The following is a 22451-nucleotide window of genomic DNA, read 5'->3' on the forward strand; positions in this document are numbered from 1 at the left end:
ATTGTTGATCGTTTCATGAAGCAGTGCCATTACAACATCCAGCATCATTTATTCGTTTTCTACTCCCGCTGCCACGCCCACACCAGCAGACTGAGCCATTCCTTCACCACTTAAAATACCACCAGGTGAGTTTCTAGTGGAGCTGTTTGTGCATGGACCATCCTGTATATTTCTTCACTGTTTGGTTTTAAAAAGTTATGAAACGCTTGTATAGTGTCCTAAATATATGGCTGGGTGCCGATTTCCGTATCACTGAGTTTCCCTGGTTTATATTGAAACTCTCTCTCTCTCTCATAGATAATTGGATATAGACAGACATAGATGTGCGTCCTACTATACATGAATCTGCATCAGTCTATCTATTTGTTTGTCTCTGAGTATCTGTCTATTCATTAGTCTATCATCTATCAATCTATCTTTTTTTTTTGTGTGTGTGTGTGTGTGTGTGTCCGACTTCGGGCATAGGCTTCACAGCTTGCTCCCAAGGCCCAGTAGCCCTCCTACATTCCATACACCTCCACATGCCACCACTTCGGCGCTAACACCCACCGTCCATATCGAATACCAGCTTGGGCTGTCTCATACAGGACTAGTTTATTGGTATTAGCGGGGGTAATTTTACGACATGTCGGCGGGTCTTCTGGTAGATCAGTAAAGTCTGATTTTAATGAAATTCAAATCCTTAAACTGTTCCCTGCCCCAGCGGGGATTTGAACCTGGGTCCGGCAGAACTGCAGGCCACCTCTCTACCGATTACATCCAGGTATCAAGAAAAGGGGATATTCCTAAACAGTATTTATTAAACAAACATAATTTACAACAAAGGCACAATTATGCATAGTAGAGTACACATGTAACAAAGCAAACAATAACAACAAACAAACAACTAATCAAACTGCTGTACTCAAACAAGATAAGTAATACACTAAACAAAAATAAAAACAAAAAACAATCCACGGATGGGCACAATAAAAACAATCAGGAACTATAAGGGAAATAAAGGAAAGAAGAGAAAAGAGAGGAGAAATAAAGATAAATGAAAGGAAGAAAAGAAAAAGATATGAGAAATAATGAAAAGAAATAAGAGGAAGAGGAGAAAAAAGAACTGAAATAAAAGAAAGAAGAGATGAAACGGAAATACTGAAACAAGAAGGATAAAATGACCTCTTAGATTTAGATTTTGTAACACGAAAATTTGTATTCTGGACAAGCAAGCAAGTTAAAAAAACAAAGGGATTTTAGGGGAACATGTATTTGAGAGAGGTGGTTGGAGTCTGAGAGAGAGAGAGAGAGAGAGAGAGAGAGAGAGAGAGAGAGAGAGAGAGAGAGAGAGAGAGAGAGAGAGAGAGGACAAGGTTAGCATAGAGAAACCTTTGTTAATTTTTTTTTAGTAAACCCGAAAAGGTAGTTGTGGAGTAAACGAAAAATCTTTTGTGAGAGGGAGAGGGGTTATTAGATTTAACAAGGAACCAAAGATGTAACATTAAAAACAGTCCTAAAGAGAGAGGCTAGGAAGGGATAGGGGAGTGGAAGAGTTGGAGGTTTTAACAAGGAATCAAGGTGCAATGTTGAAAATAGCCCTAAGAGAGAGAGAAAGGCTAGGGAGGGCTAGGAGAGGGGAGGGGTTGGAGAGATTTAACATGGTATCTGCGTGTATCGGAGAGAGAAGCCTTGGTTTTGGGATTCGTCGGTCTCCTCGGTGGAGTCGGTGTGGACGCGGATCTCAAACGGCTTGGAGTATGCTGTGGGCGGGAGGGGGAATTGCGTCAGTGGTGGGATATTCATGTATATTTACCATCTATCCTCATTCGTATCTCTGATATACATTTTGCAGGAAGAGTAAGACGTATGGGAAGAGTATACACTCTCTTTTCCTTGTTAATGCTGCACACAAAAAGTAAAAAAAGAAAAACGAAACAGAGAAACGACGAAAAACTGCCGCATCTCTATTTTGAATGTTGATCTGCAACAATAGATTAACTAGAATATGGTGCTAGTCACGAAGAAGTTTCATAAAAGGATGTTGAGTCATGGTATTGTCTTATACAGTACTGGCACTGACTTACTGGCAGTAATTCACAAAAGGACGAGAATCTCCGTTTGGTTAAAATGAATGAACTCTAGGACTTGCTCTTGCAGGACGAACACACACACATATATCTTGCCCTATATGAGCTCTCAGCTCCCTTCCGGGAGGGTAAAAAGATGACGATCACGACCATCAAGTGATCCTGACCGACCCGACCCGGTGAATTACACACACACACACATGTGCGTTCGGTGGACAGATTCTGCACTATCCTTGCCTCTCCTGGGAAAGCAAATATCGCTTACAAATCATTGATCATACATTCGTATGTGGTTTCTGGCACAGCAATTTGTTGGTACTGCCCTAAACTATATCCTCTTTACACTAACCTGGCCTAAATTTGCCCTCTCTCCATCTTGAGTGCTGAGTTGTGCCAATATGTAACACTAGAATATGATGATAGTCACGAAGCATAATAAAACGGTACTACGAAGTCTCCCATGACCCAGAACGGAAAGAATTACTCACCGCCCTAGCCTCTTCACTGTGCTGACGTCTTTTGTTACTTTTATTTTGTTATATAGTGAAAGAATGAACTATGTAATATATAATTTTTTCACTGTGATGTTTTATGTGCATTTTCAATCTATTTTAGCTACCACCAGACGATTTTATTCAGTTTGATTTGAGGCTTTTCGTACTGCAGGGGGGGGGGTATACTTTCATTAGCCCCGTCAGTTCGATGAGATGTATTTTGTTTCTCTCTCTCTCTCTCTCATAGACAAAGAAAATAATCGTGTGAAAATCTTTTCGTCTCAGATTGACCTAGATTTTCGTCTTTTTGCAGAATATTTCACCTAGTTCAGTAGGGGGAAAATACTATGGCCTTACATCCTTCCATTGCACTTCTTTGTGACTAGCATCATATTTTATTACAACTGTATTATCACAACATTCAAGAAGGACGGATGGCAATTTGAGTCCGTTAGAATAAAAAGAGTATAGAAGAAGGATTATTTGTCATTTCTTTTCCTCCTTTCTATCCCTTTTCTTATATCTTCCACCTTCTTTTTTCTTTTGTTTTTCCCTTTTTTCCGCTTTTTATTACTTTTTCGATTTTCTTTCCTAATTGTTTCTTTCTTTTTTGTTTTCCTTCATTTTTCTTTTTTTTTTGTTTTTTGTCTTTCATTTTTATACTTACTAACGAGGTCATTCAGTCTGCTGCCACAGTACCGATCCACGCCAGTCACTGATCCGTCTTTGGCCACCGTGGGGATCAACAAAAAGTCGTTCAAGCAATTCTGGTCTCCCGTCACAGGCTCTGAAGGGAAAGAGGGTAATGTTGAGGCGTAATATGCAGAAGAAATCGCTAAAGAGATGGTGATACGAAACCTCCCATATCACCTAAAATACAGTGATATATACAGACTCATTCACGAACGATTTTATTCAGCTTACGAGAAACTTACCAAACTAGAGATAAAAATATGAATGCAAAAGGTCTTTGTTGATCAGAATGAAAGTCTGCAGGTAAAGTTTAAAATGCAAAAGGTAGGGACAAGTGCCATGGGGCGCTTTCCGCTGTGCTCATTCCATAACTTGGCCTTTGAGTCTGTGGCAGGTTATTCACTCACGTATTGGAATAGACTGCATCTTCGTAGCTAGTAATACTAACCGCTCGCCTTGTAGAGCAGAAGAATATAATTATGATGAAAGAAGAAGAAAATGAAGAAAGAAAAAAAAAGAAAAGAAAACAGAAGAAAAAGATAAACATAGATTATTTTGTGTTACCACCAAAGAATTTTTATTTTTTAAGGCCACAGTTCACACTACATAAACAACCCTACCCCTGGCCATCGGAGGTAGTACCATGAGAGTGACGTGTATGACCACAAGCTTGCCAACTGTACCCTGTTTACTCTAACCTGACCCAAAATTACCCTCTCTTCATCTTAATTTTTGAGTGGCAGCAAGAGATTAACACTAGAATATGGTGCTAGTTACGAAGAAGTGCTAGTTGGGGAATATTACCCTCTCTCCATCCTGATTTTTTAAGTTGCAGCAAGAGATTTACACTAGAATACGGTGCTAATCACGAAGAAGTGCCATGGAAAGGATGCAGAGCTTGAGTATTATCTTGTTCTGCCACTGAGCTACGTGCGAAATAGGCAGGAGGGCAAAAAATCTGGGCCAAGTTAAAATAAAACAACTATAGCTACGTATGTATCAAGCTTAGACAGGACAAATTCCACTGCAAGTCAGAGTCCAAATGGAGACTTTCACATTGTAGCATATCTTTTAAAACATGTTACTTTGCCTCTCTCTCTCTCTCTTTTCAACGACTTGCAGCAATTTTTGAAACGTAATTAGCTTGTCTTTCTCTTTTTTTTTTTTTCTTTTTTTTAGCTTTCAGTCCACAAAAACTTCAAAAATATAATAGTCATCCCCCAAACGAACACTATGGAGGAAGAACCACGGCATAATTTCTGTGCATTTTCTAAGTTTGTCAATCTAGAAGTGACACCGTCTTTAGAAATGATTACTTTCCTTTATGTGTGTGTGTGTGTGTGTGTGTGTGTGTGTGTGTGTGTGTGTGTGTGTGTGTGTGTGTGTGAGTGACGCTAGAAGTGACACCATCTTCAAAAATAATTAAATTCTTTCCTGTGTATGTGATAATAATTCCTGTGTGTGTGTGTGTGTGTGTGTGTGTGTGTGTGTGTGTGTGTGTGTGTGTGTGTTTCGTCCATTTTACACACCCAGCTCTCCTCAGGGAATCCCCACGCACTTAACATGCAACTCAGGGACGACGAAAATAATAGCTAAGAGGTCCCTTGTCTGAGGACGTAGTGTGTGGCGGTGGTGGTGTTTGTTTAACCTTGGGAAAGCCCGCCAAACAACGTGACAGGAGGGGACTGTACTGTGGCTACCTTGACTCTATTTGTCTGCTTATCTAATACTACTACAACAACAACAACTACTACTACTACTACTACTACTACTACTGTTATTATTATTATTATTATTATTATTATTATTATCATCATCATCATCATCATAATAATCCTCATCATCAGTATTACATAAAATTATGATACTACGACAAACAGACAGAGACAGAGACAGAAGCAGAGCAGAAGCAGAAACACAAACCCCAATCAAGGTGTAATATGCAATAATAATAATAATATTAATAATAATGATATGACAAAAAGTAATCGATCTATCCTTGTCACATTCCTCACCTAATCCCGTGCCGTTCCTGGTAAGTGAGAAGTGGTCTGCCGCATATTTAATTCCGCAAAATCCTTCCCTCGTTCGTATGCAGGCTGTGTACTGCTGACCCCCTAGCTGGTGGAGGCCCGGGGTGCTCTGAAAGGGGCGGGAAGAGGGTGAAGATGGCATGGAAAAAGGAGAAATGGTCTGGAAAGAGGAAAAGACGCCGGAACAGGTCTGAAAAAGGGGAAAAGAGGCTAGAAAAGAGGAAAGAGGCTGGAAAAAGTCTGGAAAAAAGTAAAAAAAAAAAAAATCTGGAAAAGAGGAAAGAATTTGAGAGAAAATCTGGAGAAGGAAAGAGGCTGGAAGAAAATCTCGAATGTATCTAAAAGAGACTGGGAAAGATTTGGAAAAAGAGACAGATGCTGGAAAAGGTTTGGACAAGGGGAAAGGGGTTGAAGAAAGCCTGGAAAAGGGGAAAGAAGCTGGAAAAGATCTGGAAAAGGGGAAAGAAACTGGACAACGTCTGGAAAAGGGGGAAAGCGGCTGGAAAATGGGGAGAAAGGGGCTGGAAAGCAAGAGCTGGGTGATGTACGGCTTGATGAATAGACAGATAGATAGACAGACAGAGTTGGAGAGAGAGAGAGAGAGAGAGAGAGAGAGAGAGAGAGAGAGAAAGAGGAGGGGGGGAGTTATATCGGAGGTTCCATGTGCCTGGGATACTGAAAATAAACTAGGAAAGAGTAAAAAAAAGCAACTCAGAATCTAACCATGAGAGAGAGAGAGAGAGAGAGAGAGAGAGAGAGAGAGAGAGAGAGAGAGAGAGAGTCCGGGAAAGAAGTTGGCCTGAATAATATGGTATGGTTCGGACAAAGAAGGGGAAGGAAGTAGTTTCTTTCTTTTCTGTTCTATCTTTCTTTCCTTCTTTTTTCTTCTTTCTTTTTTTGCTGGGAAAGAATTTTGACCTTCATTAACTTCTTCACCACCAGAACTCTCCAACAGACTAATAGCATCATATGGAGACAGCAATAATTAACTAAACAATACGTTTCCGATTTCACCATATTAATTTACACAGCTAATGGGAAACTTCGATTTGGAGAGGTCGTGATTCTATGTGGCCTTTATTGCCTCTCCACCACAAGAATCTCCTCCAGAATAAGAGAATCGTGTAGAATCATAAATAATAAACTAAAAATGCATCACTACAACTCAGCAAACTGTTTAATTCAGCTGAAGGGAGACTTGATCTAGGCGGTTTGTGTATCGCCTTCATTAACTCCTTCTTCACTACACACCGCGTTAACTTTTGGCTCAGATGATGACCGTGTGTAGTCGGGCTGGATGGCTGATTTGACTAGTAACCAAGGAGACTCATTCTAACTCAAAGCTATGGCAGGTTGGATGGCTGATTTGACTAGTAACCAAGGAGACTCATTCTAACTCAAAGCTATGGCAGGTTGGATGGCTGTTTTTACTAGTAACCAAGGAGGCTCATTCTTAACTCAAAGCAAGTGAAGGTTGAATGGCTGATTTAACTAGTAACCAAGGAGACTCATTTTTAACTCACACTTACGGCTCATCCAAGTATCCAGGTTGTGAGAAAGGCCCGATTTTGACAAGATGAAAACAAGCTGACTATAAATATCTCCTACAGACTAATAGAAACGTACTGATATGACAAGCTTTTAAAAATATGTCACCGGATCTAGACATACGTTTTACCGAACCTAGAGTGATGTCGTATGAAACATTAAAAAGTGATGGAAAAGGATATTGGGGAGAGTAAATGACAGTGGGAGGAAGGGGTTCATTTTCGGCTTGTTTCCCACGTGATAAGAGAAAGAAAAAGAAAAGGTAGCCAAGGTGTTAGATAGAAAAATAAAAAAAGAGACAGGAAGGTTTGAGAATGAGGGGAAAAGGCCAGAGAGGGTAAGAAGAATGAGAGGAAAGACAGAGAAGCATGGCATAAAAAGGAAAATGATAGAGGAAGTTGGAGGATTAAAAAAAAAAAAAAGACAAAGAGGAAAAAGACAAAGAGAGACCATAAGAGAGATAAGACATATGACAAAGAAAAGTATAAGACAGAGGGGGGGCGGAGATGACAGAGATAGGAATACGACAGAGAAAGTGGAATAGGACAAAGGAACACAGAAAAGAAAATAAGAGAGAACAATGACAGAGGAGACTGACAGGAAGGGTTAATGACATACGAAGAGAAGAGAAAATGACGGAGAGAGGAAAATGACAAAGAGAAAATGGCAACGAGGAGAATACCAGGAAGAGGAACTGGCAAAGAGGAGAATACCAGCAAGAGGAAATGGCAAAGAGGAGAATAATAGCAAGAGGAAAGGACAAATACGAACATAATACAAAAAAAAAGACAAAACAGAAAAAGAAAAAAAAAATAAGAGGAATGGGTGACTATTTTATTTTCGTAACTTACCTGATAATTATAAGACTTGATGTTGCCAGAATATTCCGTGTAGTACTGAAGGCAATTGGGTGGAGCTGGGAGGGAAAACAAACTATATATAATGACATGTATAATAATGAACAATATTTAGTAGAAAGCGAGTGAAATTAAGTGAGACAGAGAGAGAATTGGGATAGAATAATGAGAGGTATCTGATGGAAAGTGGTAGATATTAGCTGAGAAAGAGGCGATAATTAGCTGTATAATAATGAACTGTAATGAACGATAAGTGGATGAAATTAGGTGGCTGAGAAGTGGGATATGACATTGAACATTATCTAGTGGAAAGTGATCGAAATAAAGAGATAAAAGTAGGTCGCGATATTGAATATAGAATGGAAAGTGGACGAAATTAGGTGAGAGAAAAGTTGATACAAGAAGGGATATAATAATGAGCAATACTGAAAGAAAAGTGAACGAAACTGAGAGAGAGAGAGAGAGAGAGAGAGAGAGAGAGAGAGAGAGAGAGAGAGAGAGAGAGAGAGAGAGAGAGAGAGAGAGAGAGAGAGAGAGAGAGAAATTCGATATAGTGGCCTGCGCAATAAGGAATAATATTTAGTGGAAAGTGGTTGAAACTGTACTATTTTTAGATTAACAACTCCCAGATTTTCGTCCTCCAGATTATTTCACACAGCTCAGTGAAAAAAAAAATACTATAACCTTTACATAGCGCTTCTTCATGACTAGCACTGTGTTGCGTTAATCTCTTGTTACAACTCAGCGTTCAAGACAGTGAGATGTCAGTTTTAGGCCAAGGTAAAAATAGGACAGTTGAAGGATGAGCGTGGATATAAGTAATATAATAATAATGAGTATTATGGAATGGATGGAGAGTGAGAGACTGACTAGGAAAATGTGAGTCAGGTGGAGGGGGAGAGGGAGACGAGGATGAGGTAGAGAGGTATATGAATAAACGAGAATGGTGTGGGATGGAGGGCAGCTTGATGGCGGAGGACAGGGCGACATGGAGGCAATTTGTTCATGGCGACCTCCTTCGGTATTAAAGCGTCTGGCTGCATATACTGTACATTAAATACAGGGTGTGATCGAAATTAGCTCGAAAGGCAAAGCACATGCAACATAAACATTTTTGTTAAAACCGGCCTACTGATAAATAAGAATAAACCACTGTATAAGAAAACAAGAAAGTTAAAATGAACCCGGATGATTCTATCTATCTATCTATCGCCAGACGCCATAATCCCGTAAGGGGTGGCCATTTGACTCTGAGTTATTTGTTTTACGGGGAGAGGCACTAACCCTCCACCAACCCACTTGTTGACACGTAGGGAACACGTATGGTTTGGTTATATGGTTACCACCCAGCGCTGTAAATGGTTTCTTGGCTTACAGGAAACCATTTGGCTTGTCACTCAATGTAAAGCCACCTGTAATGGAAAGAAAAGCAATAAGAAGTGACAGGAAAGATGGGAGAAATAGGAAGAGAGGAGGACAGGCACAGAAAAAGAATGATAAAGGCTAAGGAAGAAGTAGGCAGCACTACATGAAGTGAGTGATTGAACTAAAAAAAGTGCATAAACCTCGTATCACCGACGAAATGTGACTGCACGTTTTCCGTAAAATTATATCAAAAGAAAAAGGAAGTGCTGTTCAGTGATGGATACTCAATGTGGATACTATATTAGGACTGAGGCAATATATAAAATAAATAATTAGTTCCTGTACTGTGGTTGTACGTCGCTTATCTACAGGAGAGGATGCGTGTGTAAACAACCGCTTTGGAGATTTCCTAACACTTTACAGTTTTTATACAGGCTATATACTAAAGTTAACCATTCTCTTTTTTCAGTATATACACCTTTTTAATACGAACATATTTTGTATTAATTACATACAAGGGGAAAGTCTGGGATAATTGGCAAAATTGATCGCCAAGGGAGAGTTGCCACGAAGTCTCCAATGCTAACGAAATACAGCTCTTGGATAAGCACATCCGGGGGTGATGACGCAGACAGAGTGGTGACTCTCTCTCTCTCTCTCCCTCAAGAAACAAAACACAGGAAGCCCAAAAATAGCCAACATCCCGACTGAAACGCAACACACTCAACGCACCTCCAGTCCAATCACACGCATCCCTATAAGTTTTTTCTGCTTCCTCCTCACCAGCTCCAGCACATCACCACAACCCCGCTAAATCTCTGCACATACATAACACCCCTGCACCTACCTCGCCACACCACTAACCCCACCATACCCCCCACAGACCTAGCTATCCCCCACCACACACACATCCCCACGACCACACCCCCAACCACATACCTGGGTGACTTGAAACTGATCTGTGTGACATCTAACCTCTCCAACACAGCTGTACCCTTCCCATCACATCTTCCTTAACCTCCAAACAAATTCCTATCATCTACACCCTCTCTACACATTCCCATCACATCCTAACCAACCTCTACACACATTCCACCACACTTGCATCCTCCTACCAAATTCCTCTTAATTTCTACATCTTCACTACCACATCCGTACCCTCTCCACTACACATGCTTTCCCTACCATACTTTAACTAACCTCTACGCCAGTCACAAATGTTCTAACTACTTACACCTCCATACACCTTTACACACCTTAGTCACACCTACACACATTTAAAGACACCCTCACACACATCCACACACTACTTCCACACACCCTCACACACATCCACACACTACTTCCACACACCCTCACACACATCCACACACTACTTCCACACACCCTCACACACATCCACACACTACTTCCACACACCCTCACACACCTCCACACACTCCAAACACCTACACACACCTCCACACGCCCCATCACACACACACTTTAATCATTACACCATTACACCTCCTTCACGCACCTGTTCTAACCTCTCCATCACACTTTCTCTGTAACCTAACCTAACCTAAGCAACCCTAATCTACCTAACCTAACCTAATCCAACCTAACCTGTTCTAACCACGTACCTCTGCTTGGTGAGCTGCAAGGGATCTGCGTCACCTTAATCCGCCAGGACCTGGAGAAGTTGGTGGTGGTGGTGGCGATATTTACACGAGCCCCGCCGTTACCTGCACCCAGATCCAGGTACACTGATGGGAGGGGCAACGTGGTTATTAGTAGTAGTAGTAGTAGTAGTAGTAGTAGTAGTAGTACTATTACTATTATTATTATTATCACACAATATCCTGTTTTACTGCCTGGGCTTTCACAGTGGCTTCAGCACCGTCAGCTAGGTGACGCATTTCCTCTACTTTATTCTTGCTATCTCCAGACAATTTTATTTAGCTTAGGAGACTTTTTTCGAACTGGAGGGGTTGGGTATGGCTTTCATTAACCCTTCTAAAGCAAGCGATCCTCCAAAAATTAATAAAATCGTCTGGTGATGTCAAAATGTAACGAAAAATACGTCAACGAATTTATAAAGTCAGCTTTCTCTCTTCCCGTTTCCTCAACACCAGACGAGGAAGAATGCTGACAGGACTGAGTGGAGAAAGTCGAGTAGAGGCTTTTGTCTTGCGAATAATTAAGAGTGAGGAAGATTATGATCATGATGGTGATGCTAATGAGGGGTTCCGTCAACAGTCTCCAGCTCTTGTCCCCTTTACTAGTAGGACGTCATCTTACATACATGGAGTCCACTAAACAGCGCACTTCTAGAAACTCACTTGGCAGTATCTTATGTGCTGGGAGGACGGCTCAGTCGGCTGGTGTGGGCGTGGTTCAGTGGAGTAGGGAAGGAATAAATGATGCAGGGTAGATACTGATAACACTGACAGAGCCGTCCCCTCAACACACGAGAAATTCCTTGGTGGAGTGTAAGTGGAGCGTTACATATGGACCACCTTGTATTATTCATAGCATCCAGGCGATTTCACTCAGATTAGGAAAGACCTCTTGCGCTGAAGGGGTTGATGAAGGCTATATCTAACGAAAAGCCTCCCCTGAGCTGAATAAAATGGAACGGTATATACACAGGAAGAAGAAAATGGAAATTAGCTCATCGGATTGTTCTTGTTATTACTCTTCCCTGCTGCAGTTCCAACCCAGTAGTCCACGTTTCCCTCACTGTACTGCAGCCCCTGACACCATAACGCACTTACCTACGCCTTGCACCTCAGTATCACAACCCAGAAAATCCCTCAACAAAACCTCAACAAAAGTTCTCTGGAAGTGTCCGGCTGAAGTTGCTGGCTCCTTCATTCCAGATAAGATGGATGGGAAAAATAATAATAAATAATCCCTACGTATTATGCAGCTTAGTGTTTCGTGCACATATAACGATGGGGTTGACTCCAGCTGTGCCCACGAAGTTAAATACGTCTTGTGTGTAGGAAGTCGTGTTGCACAGACCATGCACACTTTCCACCTCCCCTACACCCACCAGTCCCACTCTCCAACCCCTTTGCCATCTTTAGATCCTTTATCCATCCACTACTAACCCTTTCCACCTCACAGTCACAGTCCTTCACCTCTAACAGCTCTTCCCAGCAGCTTTCTAGCCGTTTCTAACCTTCTTCACCCGCTTTGACAGTTCACATACAAAGTTCCCACCATTCAAATCCTTTCCACCAGCCTTCTAACCCTTTCTAACCCTCTCATTACAAACCTCTCATCTCTTAAATCCCTCTTCACCAGTCTCCTACCCTCTAAAGTCTCCTAACTCCTTTCCTAGCCTTCTAAATCCCTCTCTACTAGTCTCCCAATCCCTCTCCTGGCCTTCTACACCTCTCTCAACCCCACCACAACCCGCCACTTACTATGTTGTCCACTGTTATCGCCACATATAACGGTGGGGTTGGCTCCAGCTGTGCCCACGAAGCTGAAGGTGTCGTATGTGCAGGAGGACGTGTTGTCAGGGCCCTGGAGGCGAAGGGTATCAAAATCCAGGCGAAGTTGACACACCTCGTTGCTGATCTGGGGCGTGGCGGAGTTAGATGAAGTCAAGGTAGGTTAGGGGTGCTTAGAAATTACATGAGGTTCGTTTGGTTAGGTTAGGTTAGGGCAGGGTAGGTTAGGGATGATTAGTAATTACGATAGGTCAGGTTAGGTTAGGTGAAATGCAGTGGAAAGGATGAGGTGGCAAGTATTCTCCAAACCAAACAAGAAAATGATAGCCAATAACAAGGAAAGACCCGCCGGAAAAGCCTGAGTCCGTGTTGCAATCAGTCGGGTGATGTGAGGTGCAATTGCAACACGCCCTCCTGCAAACGTACTTAACCTCTTCAACGCTGTGGGCAACTCTTGTGTTATACTGGGGGTTTAACTACATCTTGAACTGTTCTCTTTTAATATTATTGTTTATGAAGATTACAATTATTCAAAGTCAGTGTATGTATTAGCAGAGAGAGAGAGAGAGAGAGGAAGGGGAGTGGGAAGAAGTATCGACGGAGGGGGAGAAAGGGGAAGAGAAAATACCAGCAAAAGAAGGGAGGATGTGGACAAATAGACAGAGAGACAGACAGACAAATAGATAGATAGACAGACAGACAGATAGATAGATAGACAGACAGATAGATAGATAGACAGATAAATAGATAGTGTTACACAGATCACACAGACGCAGAGCACCAACCTTGTGAATGGTGTACTGGCAGTTGTCTATGGCGTTAACGCTGTCGGGGTAGTCATCGTTGATCAAATAGGTGTTGTTGGTTCGCACTGTTCCACCGCACTTCCTATCGTCTGTAGGGGGTTAGAGAGAGGGAGAGGGTTAAAGAAAGATATAAGAGGTTAGAGAGAGAGAGAGAGAGAGAGAGGAAGGGGGTTAGAGAGAGAGGAAGGGGGTCAGGGAGAGAGGTGGAGGTAAGGGAGAGAGAGGAAGGCGTTAGGGAGAGAGATAGGGGGTTAGAGAGAGAGGAAGAGAGTAAGGCAATGAGATAGGGAGTTAGACAGAGAGGAAGGGGGTCAGAGAGAGAGGTACGAGGTTAGGGAGAGAGATAGGGGGTTAGAGAGAGAGGAATAGAGTGTGGAAGACAGATAGGGGTTAGAGAGAAACGTAGAGTGTTAGAGAGAGATAGGGGTTAGAGAGAAACGTAGAGTGTTAGAGAGAGATAGGGGTTAGAGAGAGTGGAATAGAGTAAAGGAGAGAGATAGGGGTTAGAGAGAGAGGAATAGAGTAAGGGAGAGAGATATGGGTTAGAGAGAAAGGAATAGAGTAAGGAAGAGAGATAGGGGTTAGAGAGAAATGTAGGGTGTTAGAGAGAGAGAGATAGGGGGTTAGAGAGAGTGGAATAGAGTAAGGGAGAGAGATAAGGGGTTAGAGAGAGAGGAATAGAGTAAGGGAGAGAGACAGGGGGTTAGAGAGAGAGGTAGAGAGTAAGGAATAGTGAAATAACTGTTAAAGGGAGAGGAAGAGAGCAGGGGAGAAGGGAATAAGGTGTTAGAGAGGGAGAGGAAGAGAGTAAAGGAAAGAGACAGAGGATCAGAGAGAAAGATAGGGGTTAGGGAGGGACAGTGGTTTAGAGAGAGAATTAAGTAGTCACGAGGAAAGTAGAGAAAGGAAGGAAAGAAGTAGAAATAAAGACAGATTATTTTTTTTGGGGGGATGGGTGGGGGGTGTCTCTTCAGTTCTTGTCTTCTGTAGAGGGTAAGGGAGAGATATACAGGGTGAGGGAGGGAGGCAGGATGGGCAAATAAGAAGGGAGGGAGGACGGAGAGATACAGGCAGAGGATGAGGTACAAGTGTCTTAAGAGGTAACTAGTCCACCTTATTCCTGCTTTGCTATCCTTGTCTTTAACGCATAGGATAATTTTGTTTGTTATAGATGTGTGTGTGTGTGTGTGTGTGTGTGTGTGTGTGTGTGTGTGTGTGTGTGTGTGTGTGTGTGTGTGTGTGTGTGTGTGTGTGTGTGTGTGTGTGTGTGTAATATATATAATGTGGGTGTGGGTGTGGGGGGGTGTTTTTTGCTTTCCTTTGCACTCCTTTGTACTCTTTCGACATCTCCAAGTCTTTCGGGGGTTAGGAAGGGAAGTAGGGAGTTGGGGTGAAAGGTAGGGGCTTAGGGAGGAAGATAGGGAGATATTTAGGGGTGGGGCGAGAAAAGGGAGGAAAATAAAGGGAGTTAGAAAAATAAGGAAGACCGACCAGTTATAAAATATCCAGGAGAGTTAAGGGAGAAGGTCAGGGAGAGAGAGACTGAGAGAGAGAGAAAGGGAGGGAGTGAGGGAGGGATCAGAGGACGGCAAGGGAGGAAAATAGAGAACACAGGGAGGGAAGCAGGAGGTGAGGGAGAGACAGGGAGATGAGGGAGGGGTAAGGGAGGGAAGAGGTGGGAGAGAGAGGGAAGTGTTATTTTGTATTTATTTATTTTTGTTCTTACTGTACCCTCTTATTCCCTCTAATCTGAGAGAGAGAGAGAGAGAGAGAGAGAGAGAGAGAGAGAGAGAGAGAGAGAGAGAGAGAGAGAGAGAGAATAGGTGAGTAGAGGGTGAGAGAGGTTGGAGAAGGGACAAAGGAGTTACTGTGAGGATGACGAAAACGTAGTGGACAGGAAGTATCACACACACACACACACACACACACACACACACACACGCATACATAACCGTGATGCAACAACGAAAACGCAACACACACACACACACACACACATACATAACCGTGATGCAACAAGGAAAGCGCAAAACACACACACACACACACACACACACACACACACACACACACACACATACATAACCGTGATGCAACAAGGAAAGCGCAAAACACACACACACACACACACACACACACACACACACACACACACACGGGTCCATGATGAAAATGTCTCTCTCTTGCAACATCTTCCTTTTCTTTTTCCTTTTTTCCTGTTTTCTTTTTCGTTTGTATTGCCTACTCAGATTGTCACTTTCCTTTGCCTTTCCTGTCGTGGGGAAAATTAAAGACGATATATTTATTGCATGGCCAGGAAAACCCAGAAGGAAAACTGATAGACAAGGACAAATTCTAGTTAATTATTAATCTATTTATCTATCTACCTGCTTATATGTCTGTCTGTCTGCCTGTCTATCTGTCTATATGTCTACGTCTCCGTCTGTCTGTCTATCTATCTATTTTTCTATCCGTCTCCTTAGTCCAAACACTTAAGAGTTCCCATTGGCGACATAGATGAGTAAATTGATAGGTAGACAGATAGATAGACAGAGATAGATAGACAGAGATAGATAGACAGAGATAGATAGATAGATAGATAGATAGAGAGAGAGAGAGAGAGAGTCACCCTCACCCTGGGCCCCAACAAGGAAAACATTTGCTAATATGTCTTTATGGCCTTCAACCAGTTTCAGGCTAGCCTGTGTGTGTGTGTGTGTGTGTGTGTGTGTGTGTGTGTGTGTGTGTGTGTGTGTGTGTGTGTGTGTGTGTGTTTTACTGTGCGTGGCTGCCTAAAGTTCTTTATGCTACACGTGTATTGATGTGTACATGAATATATTCCATGTGTGCGTGTGTGTGTGTGTGTGTGTGTGTGTGAGAGAGAGAGAGAGAGAGAGAGAGAGAGAGAGAGAGAGAGAGAGAGAGGGGGGGAGAGTACTGAGAAGCGAGTTAAGAGGGTGTTTGGGTGTAGTGAAGGACACACTCAGGCTCCTATACCCACTCTAGGCGGATCTACCCGGTTGAAATGGTGCCACCGCGTGAAGGCGTCCCTCTCCTGTACCGAATCTGGTATATAGCATCTCACAAAACATGCAAATGGAGTGGGAAATTTAAACCCATTGGACTGCGGGCTGAATTCTCCCTTCTGCAGTCCACCATCTTCCTCTTGGGGAATAAGATAGTAGTGGAGGGAGTTTTTTTTTTTTTGTATAGCCAGGCAGTGCAGATGTCAGGTTATATCAGTGCCACCACATGAAGGCGTCTCTCTCCTCTGCCGCCTTGCTTTTATTTTAGGAGCACAACTATACTACGTTCACTCTAAGCTGACACAGATCCCTAAGCTATTTTATCCCGGTTGATGGTCTAGATTAATTAGACTGGAAAGTAAATCTGACTGGAAACCAAGGAGACTCATTCCCACCTCGTATCATGCAACCTCGACCTAGAATTCAAGTTACAGAAATGGCCCCGTTCCCTCAGATGAAGACAGACTACAATAAATATAAATACATGAAGAGTACAGAGAGTAAGTAGAAGAGAAATACAATGCATGAGAAATACGAATAATATTATGTGCGTGAAGTACACAAAGTACAAGAGGGTTGGAAGTACAAGGTATAATACATGAGAAATACGAATAATATTATATGCATGAAGTACAGAGTAAGTACAAGAGGGTAAGAAGTACAGTACGTGAGAATACGAATATTATAAAGCACAGAGAGCAAATACAAGAGGGGAAAAGGACAGTAGATGAGAAATACAGGTACTACTAACAGACGCAACAGACGCCAAATCCGTTGAAGCAGGAACCGTCCCCCTTGCCGCCCTGGTTGGTACAGTCTTGGGACGAGGTGCACACCCCGGTACCGTTGGTATTGGTGGTACACGAGTCCGGACGTACCTGCACCGACACGAACGGCAGCAGCTGCAGGTTCAGGACTGGAGGGGAAGAAAAAGGAAAGTGAAATATCCAGACAGCATTTGGGAAGGATATACAAGGGGAAGAGAGCGAAAAAGAAAAAAATCCTGAAAGCCAGAAACTATGTTGTACGTGTTCAGGAAAATGAAGGATTGTTGTTTTGTTGTTGTTGTTGTTGTTGCTGCTGCTGTTGTTGTTTCTGTTGTTGTTCCATAACCCCATTCTGTCTGGTCGAGCAAACCCGTCGATCACAGGTAAGCAGCTACTTCTATGGGGCCGTCCTACAGGTACAGTACAGTATATGACCTACGCCATGCAGCGACTCGGCGCCTCCTTGTGGTAAACAACTCCTCACCAAGATCGGACCAGGTCCTTCCTACGGTGATGTGTAGGGAAATATAAGGAAGTTTGGCTCCAGGGTGGACACCGCAGCTATTCCACCTAGGGTCACAGCACCTAGAGCTCTGTTTCAGTGCCAGAAAGACGGAAGAAGGGGGTCGGGGAGAATGCTATTAATGTTCAAATAGCCACAAAATGATTAAATAAAAAAAAAAAAAAAAAAAGGTTGCCATAACTGTGTTAAAATATAAAAGGAAATCCTGATAGTATTTAAAGACCTTTTAACATGATGATTCACACACACACACACACACACACACACACACACACACACACACACACACACACACACACACACACAAATGATGTAAACGGAAGTATGAATGTCCAGGATGCTGCTGAGGATATGACAGTAATAAACACTGACTCTGGAAAGAAGAGGAAAATAGTTGAACGTCAAGGAGAAAATCTGAGGTGATGTTTTATACAAAAATTTGAAGGTGATGGAAGAAAAAAAATTGCTCCAGGAAACATACAGAGATGATGATGAAAATAAAAAACACTGAAAGAGGGTTGGAAGGATATGGAAAGCAGGAGAGGGGATGAAATGTAAGGAGTCGCATTTTTTTGCATGTAAAATGGAATACTGTGCACTTTTGCTTAAGCGGTTTATTGTTTCACTTGACCTCATAATATCCTCTAGTATACTGGCCTACTATTCCTCTGCGTTTGCCTCACCTGTCCGTTATATTCCTTCCTGATGCGTCATATCAGAGAGAAGTATCTAAGGACGGGGAACCATATCGCCTCTCTCATCTAAGAAATGTTAGCCACTACAGGGAAGTGAAAAATAAAGTGAAATATTAGGCGAATTTTTGTATCTATGGGCAGTGAAGCATACCAAGACTCTCTCCGTATATCAGCCAGCAGACGAAAGTGGCAAGAAGACTTATAGGCAAAATATTAGACGAAAAATGTCCCCCGTCATACATCAGGATCACTGGCACACTCAGCACTGATAGACAACACGAATGGCGAGCGATAGACCCTTTCAGTGTGATGAAGACCCGTGTTCTTGTCGGTTAAGGAAGAGCCTAAAGGGTTCTAAAGGGACCCCTCGAACCAGAAACCCAGGATGAAGTCAAGTGAGGACACCGAGGCTCCTATGACTCTCTGCCATCTTCATAAAATCGTCTGTTGTTAGCTGGAACAGAAGAGTTCGCTCGGCCGGGAAAGGGTTACTGGCGGCTGTATCAACACTCTTAGGTTCCTATGACTCACCCTCAACAGAATGAAATCGTGTAGAGTTGGCTGAAGCACAGTACAAGAGCTGTCCAAGCATGTGTGGTTTAAGTTGGTTGGTGGAATTCCCATGCACTAGCGTCATCATTTTAAGGTGTATTCTTGATAGCTGGGAAATTTCGTACAAACTCCTCCTCCTCCTCGGCGATTTACTTTGACTGGCACCTCAATGTCCTCTCGTATGTTACTGAGACAGATATTGATATGAGAAAAACACACAAGAGGTTCATGAGGCGCAATACTCAAAACAAATAGCTGAAGAGGAAGTACTACGAAGTCTCCCAGTCCAACGACAATATGGCGCTGTGTTCTCGTTGTCATAGCAGACTTCGTAGCATCTCTTGAATTGAATTGAAATATTTATTGTCGTAAAAGGTACAGAGTGGTAACACAACAAAAGAAGGTAGTTCGTAAGCGATTTGTTTTGCCGGTTGCACCTTAATATTCTCTTGTTTGTTATTAATGCAAACTCTGACGATCTTAGAGTGGCATAAGCAACAAACAAGAGGATGATAAGGTGTAATACTCAAAAGAAATCGCCGAGGAATAAGTGCTACGAAGTCTGCCATGCCAAGGATACCATGGCTCTGAGGCCCTTGTTCGTAGTGGCATTATGGCTCCGTAGCACCTCATCCTTGGCGATTCATTCTGCGCATCACACCTCAACATCTTCTTGTATGCAACTGATGCAGACTATGTCGATACTGAACGTTCTAAATAAATAACTCGCTAAGGTAAAGATGCTACGAAGCCTTTGATGCCACAAGAGCAGTCTCGGTGGCATAGGAGGTTACGTAGCACCTTCTCAGCGATTTGTTTTGCGTATCACACCTTCATATCCTCCCCTTCGTTACTGATGCAAACTATCGATATTCAGAAGTTATCAAGGCTGTGTGAAGGACTGACTCAAAACAAATCGCTTAGGAAGAGGTGCTGCGAAGTTAGGAGGCCTTCACGGGTTAGCATCCATATAGCCAAGCTTCCGGGATATACAAATGTTCCTCAGCTCCCTCCCTATCCCCCGAAAGTAAGATGGCGGACCGCAGTGGAAAGACAACCTCAACCAGCAGTCCACCGGGTCCACTTTTTGAGCCATGGGCGGGGGAAGAAAAAACGGGAAAAAATAAAAATAAAAAGATAAATCTAAATGATTAGGTTTCGATGTTAATAATAACATAATTGAAAGCATTATGAAAAATACTCTGAGATGGTTTGGTAATATGGAGAGGATGGAGGAGTGCCTGATTGGAAGTTTATGTGAGTGGGGTACAGACGGGGGAGAGGGAGGCGGATACCGGGAATGAGATGGAGGGATGGAGTGGAGAGACATACAGACGAATGAGGAAGTGAGGGAACGTTGTGGTGTTGATGCGGATGTGACTGAAAGCGTTAGGAGAAATAATTTGAGATAGTTTGGTCATGTGAAGTGACAATGGAGAATGAGAGACTGACTAGAAGAGTGTATGTGAGTGGAATAGAGGGGGGAGGGGGAGACCGAGGATGAGACGGAGGGATGGTATGGAGAGATACATGGGAGAGGGGAATCAAGGACGAGGTGGAGGGATGGTGTGAAGAGATATATGAGAGGGAGGGGGACCAAGAATGAGATGGAAGAATGAGTGAGGTGGTGTGAGCTGGAGTGAGGTCACCCTAGTGGAAGAAGACAGGGTGACATGGAGGCGATTTGTTTGTAGCCACTCCTTTCGGGACTATGAGTAAGACGTCTGGCTATACACAGACTTTTTTCATCAACCCATGAAGATGTGTCCCACTGATCATGAATTCTGACACTACTGCCTGCGTTAATTACATCATCATCTTCAATATCATCACCATCATCATCATCCAACTATTTCAGCTGAGAGATTCTTAACACCCTTTCCTTAACGATTTATTTTGCATATAACAGCTCAGTATCCTCTTGTCTGGCTACAGAGAGACAGATAGATCCTCCTGCACGAGTATATTAGTGATCATGTAGATATTATAATGTAGCAGACAACAGAAAAATCAAGGACTGATGTGCAGAGTAAATCGTACAGGGAGAGGTATTACGAACTCTCGTGCTCCAACGAAAATACGGTTCCAAATATTCTGTATTAATGTGCTTACATTTGCTGTCCCTGGTGCTGTCGCTGCTGTTTTGGGTATAGCCAGATGGGGTTGCCATGGCATTGTCCGTCCTCACCAGAATCGCCATTACCAGTGACGTCAGCACCGCCATCTTTCCACTCCAACTGCACGGCATCCCTTCTTCACTCTTTGGCCAAAAACACTTATAAAAATCCAAATGCTCAAGAAAACGTAAATAAGTATATTAAATTTAAAACGGTCCTGACGCTACAACGTTTCTTGTTTGTCTCTCTGAAATAACAAGACGCAATAACAGCCCTTTTTTCAAATCTGAACCAAAACTCCAAACGTGAAAGAGAAGTGCACTGACGGCGTTTTCCGGTATGCCAGTCCATATATACCCCTGGACTGTGAAGGCACGCGGATGTTGCTGATTACGGCGCCATTAAGAGGGAGGAGGGGAAGGAAGGGAAAGGGAGCGGAGAGCTAATTGGAGATAATGAAGAAAGTTCCGAGATGTTTGGCGTGGATCCGTTCTGAGATCTGCATATTCGCAAAACTTTCTTGAACTTAGGTCGTTTTTAGCAGACTTGTACAAATATTATTATTATTATTATTATTATTATTATTTCCACTCTAATAGCCACCAAACACTTCGCATGTATGCTAGAATGGTTACAGAGGTGAAATACGAGGAAAACAAAATTATTTCTGATATTCTTTTTTTATATCTCCATTTTCGCAATCTCCATTTTCACTTTACTACCAAATGCATCACAAATGAAGGATAAGGCGAAACAAAATTATTTCTGTTATTGATTTACCTCCATTGATTTTTTTTTTTCTTATCAGGGGCGTCCGCAGGATTTTCTGTTAGAAGGGGGGGCAAAATAAAAGAAATTATACGTATATGTGCGGTTATAATGTATCAAAATACACACACTCCAAACAGGGATAGGCATACACTTACATGAGTTACATGATTTACATCAAATGCATAGTGACAGAATGCATGAATCGACTCATATCACTCAATCATCCTTGACCAAGAACTGAAGCCGTCGATTTCCAAGGGAGGGGGGCAACTGCCTCCTTTGTCCCCCCCCCTCCGGACGCCCATGTTTCTTATGGTAATTATAGGATGGTAAAGGAATAACTGTATGTCTCCCCATGTGTTTAACAGTCGGTGTTACAAATTAATAGCTTAATGACAGGGTGCTTTGTGCTAGGGGAATGTCTTCCTGTGATTTACTTGGTAGATGATGATTAAGGCAACAACAACAGCAATAATAATAATAATAATAATAATAATAATAATAATAGCAGTAGTAGTAGTAGTAGTAGTAGTAGTTGTTGTTGTTGTAGTAGTAGTAGTAGTAATTCTAATACTAATACTAATAATAATAATCATCATCATCATCATAACAATGAACACAGCAACGAAAGTACACCTTTTCCCATTTTCCCCATACAATGGCGTAGAGGCCCGGGACTAGGCTACACA

The 22451-nt window shown here is 42.5% G+C and overlaps 1 protein-coding gene across 1 annotated transcript; it reads right to left on the bottom strand.

The window, feature by feature from the left end:
• Nucleotides 1–1635: 1635 nt before the first annotated feature.
• Nucleotides 1636–21098, bottom strand: LOC145397766 (uncharacterized). The gene is made up of 9 exons (XM_080270793.1): nt 20987–21098; nt 17089–17253; nt 13291–13400; nt 12476–12632; nt 10685–10807; nt 7689–7753; nt 5272–5398; nt 3231–3350; nt 1636–1742 (listed from the first exon to the last, which is right to left on the bottom strand). Exons 1-9 carry the CDS (start codon nt 21096–21098, stop codon nt 1636–1638), a joined length of 1086 nt encoding a protein of 361 aa, XP_080126919.1.
• Nucleotides 21099–22451: the final 1353 nt, after the last annotated feature.

Source organism: Coenobita brevimanus, chromosome 43, assembly GCF_032717465.1.
Source record: "Coenobita brevimanus isolate Jiangsu-jjx chromosome 43, ASM3271746v2, whole genome shotgun sequence".
In the NCBI taxonomy this organism is placed as follows: Eukaryota; Metazoa; Arthropoda; class Malacostraca; order Decapoda; family Coenobitidae; genus Coenobita; species Coenobita brevimanus.

Excerpts from the sequence above, each read along its gene's own strand:
- LOC145397766 (XM_080270793.1), bottom strand. The coding sequence starts at position 21,098 with ATGGCGGTGCTGACGTCACTGGTAATGGCGATTCTGGTGAGGACGGAC. Across the intron at positions 13,401-17,088 it reads ATTTGGCGTCTGTTGCGTCT|ACGATAGGAAGTGCGGTGGA; the intron begins GTTAGTAGTACC and ends AACCCCCTACAG. Across the intron at positions 12,633-13,290 it reads GCCAGTACACCATTCACAAG|ATCAGCAACGAGGTGTGTCA; the intron begins GTTGGTGCTCTG and ends GCCACGCCCCAG.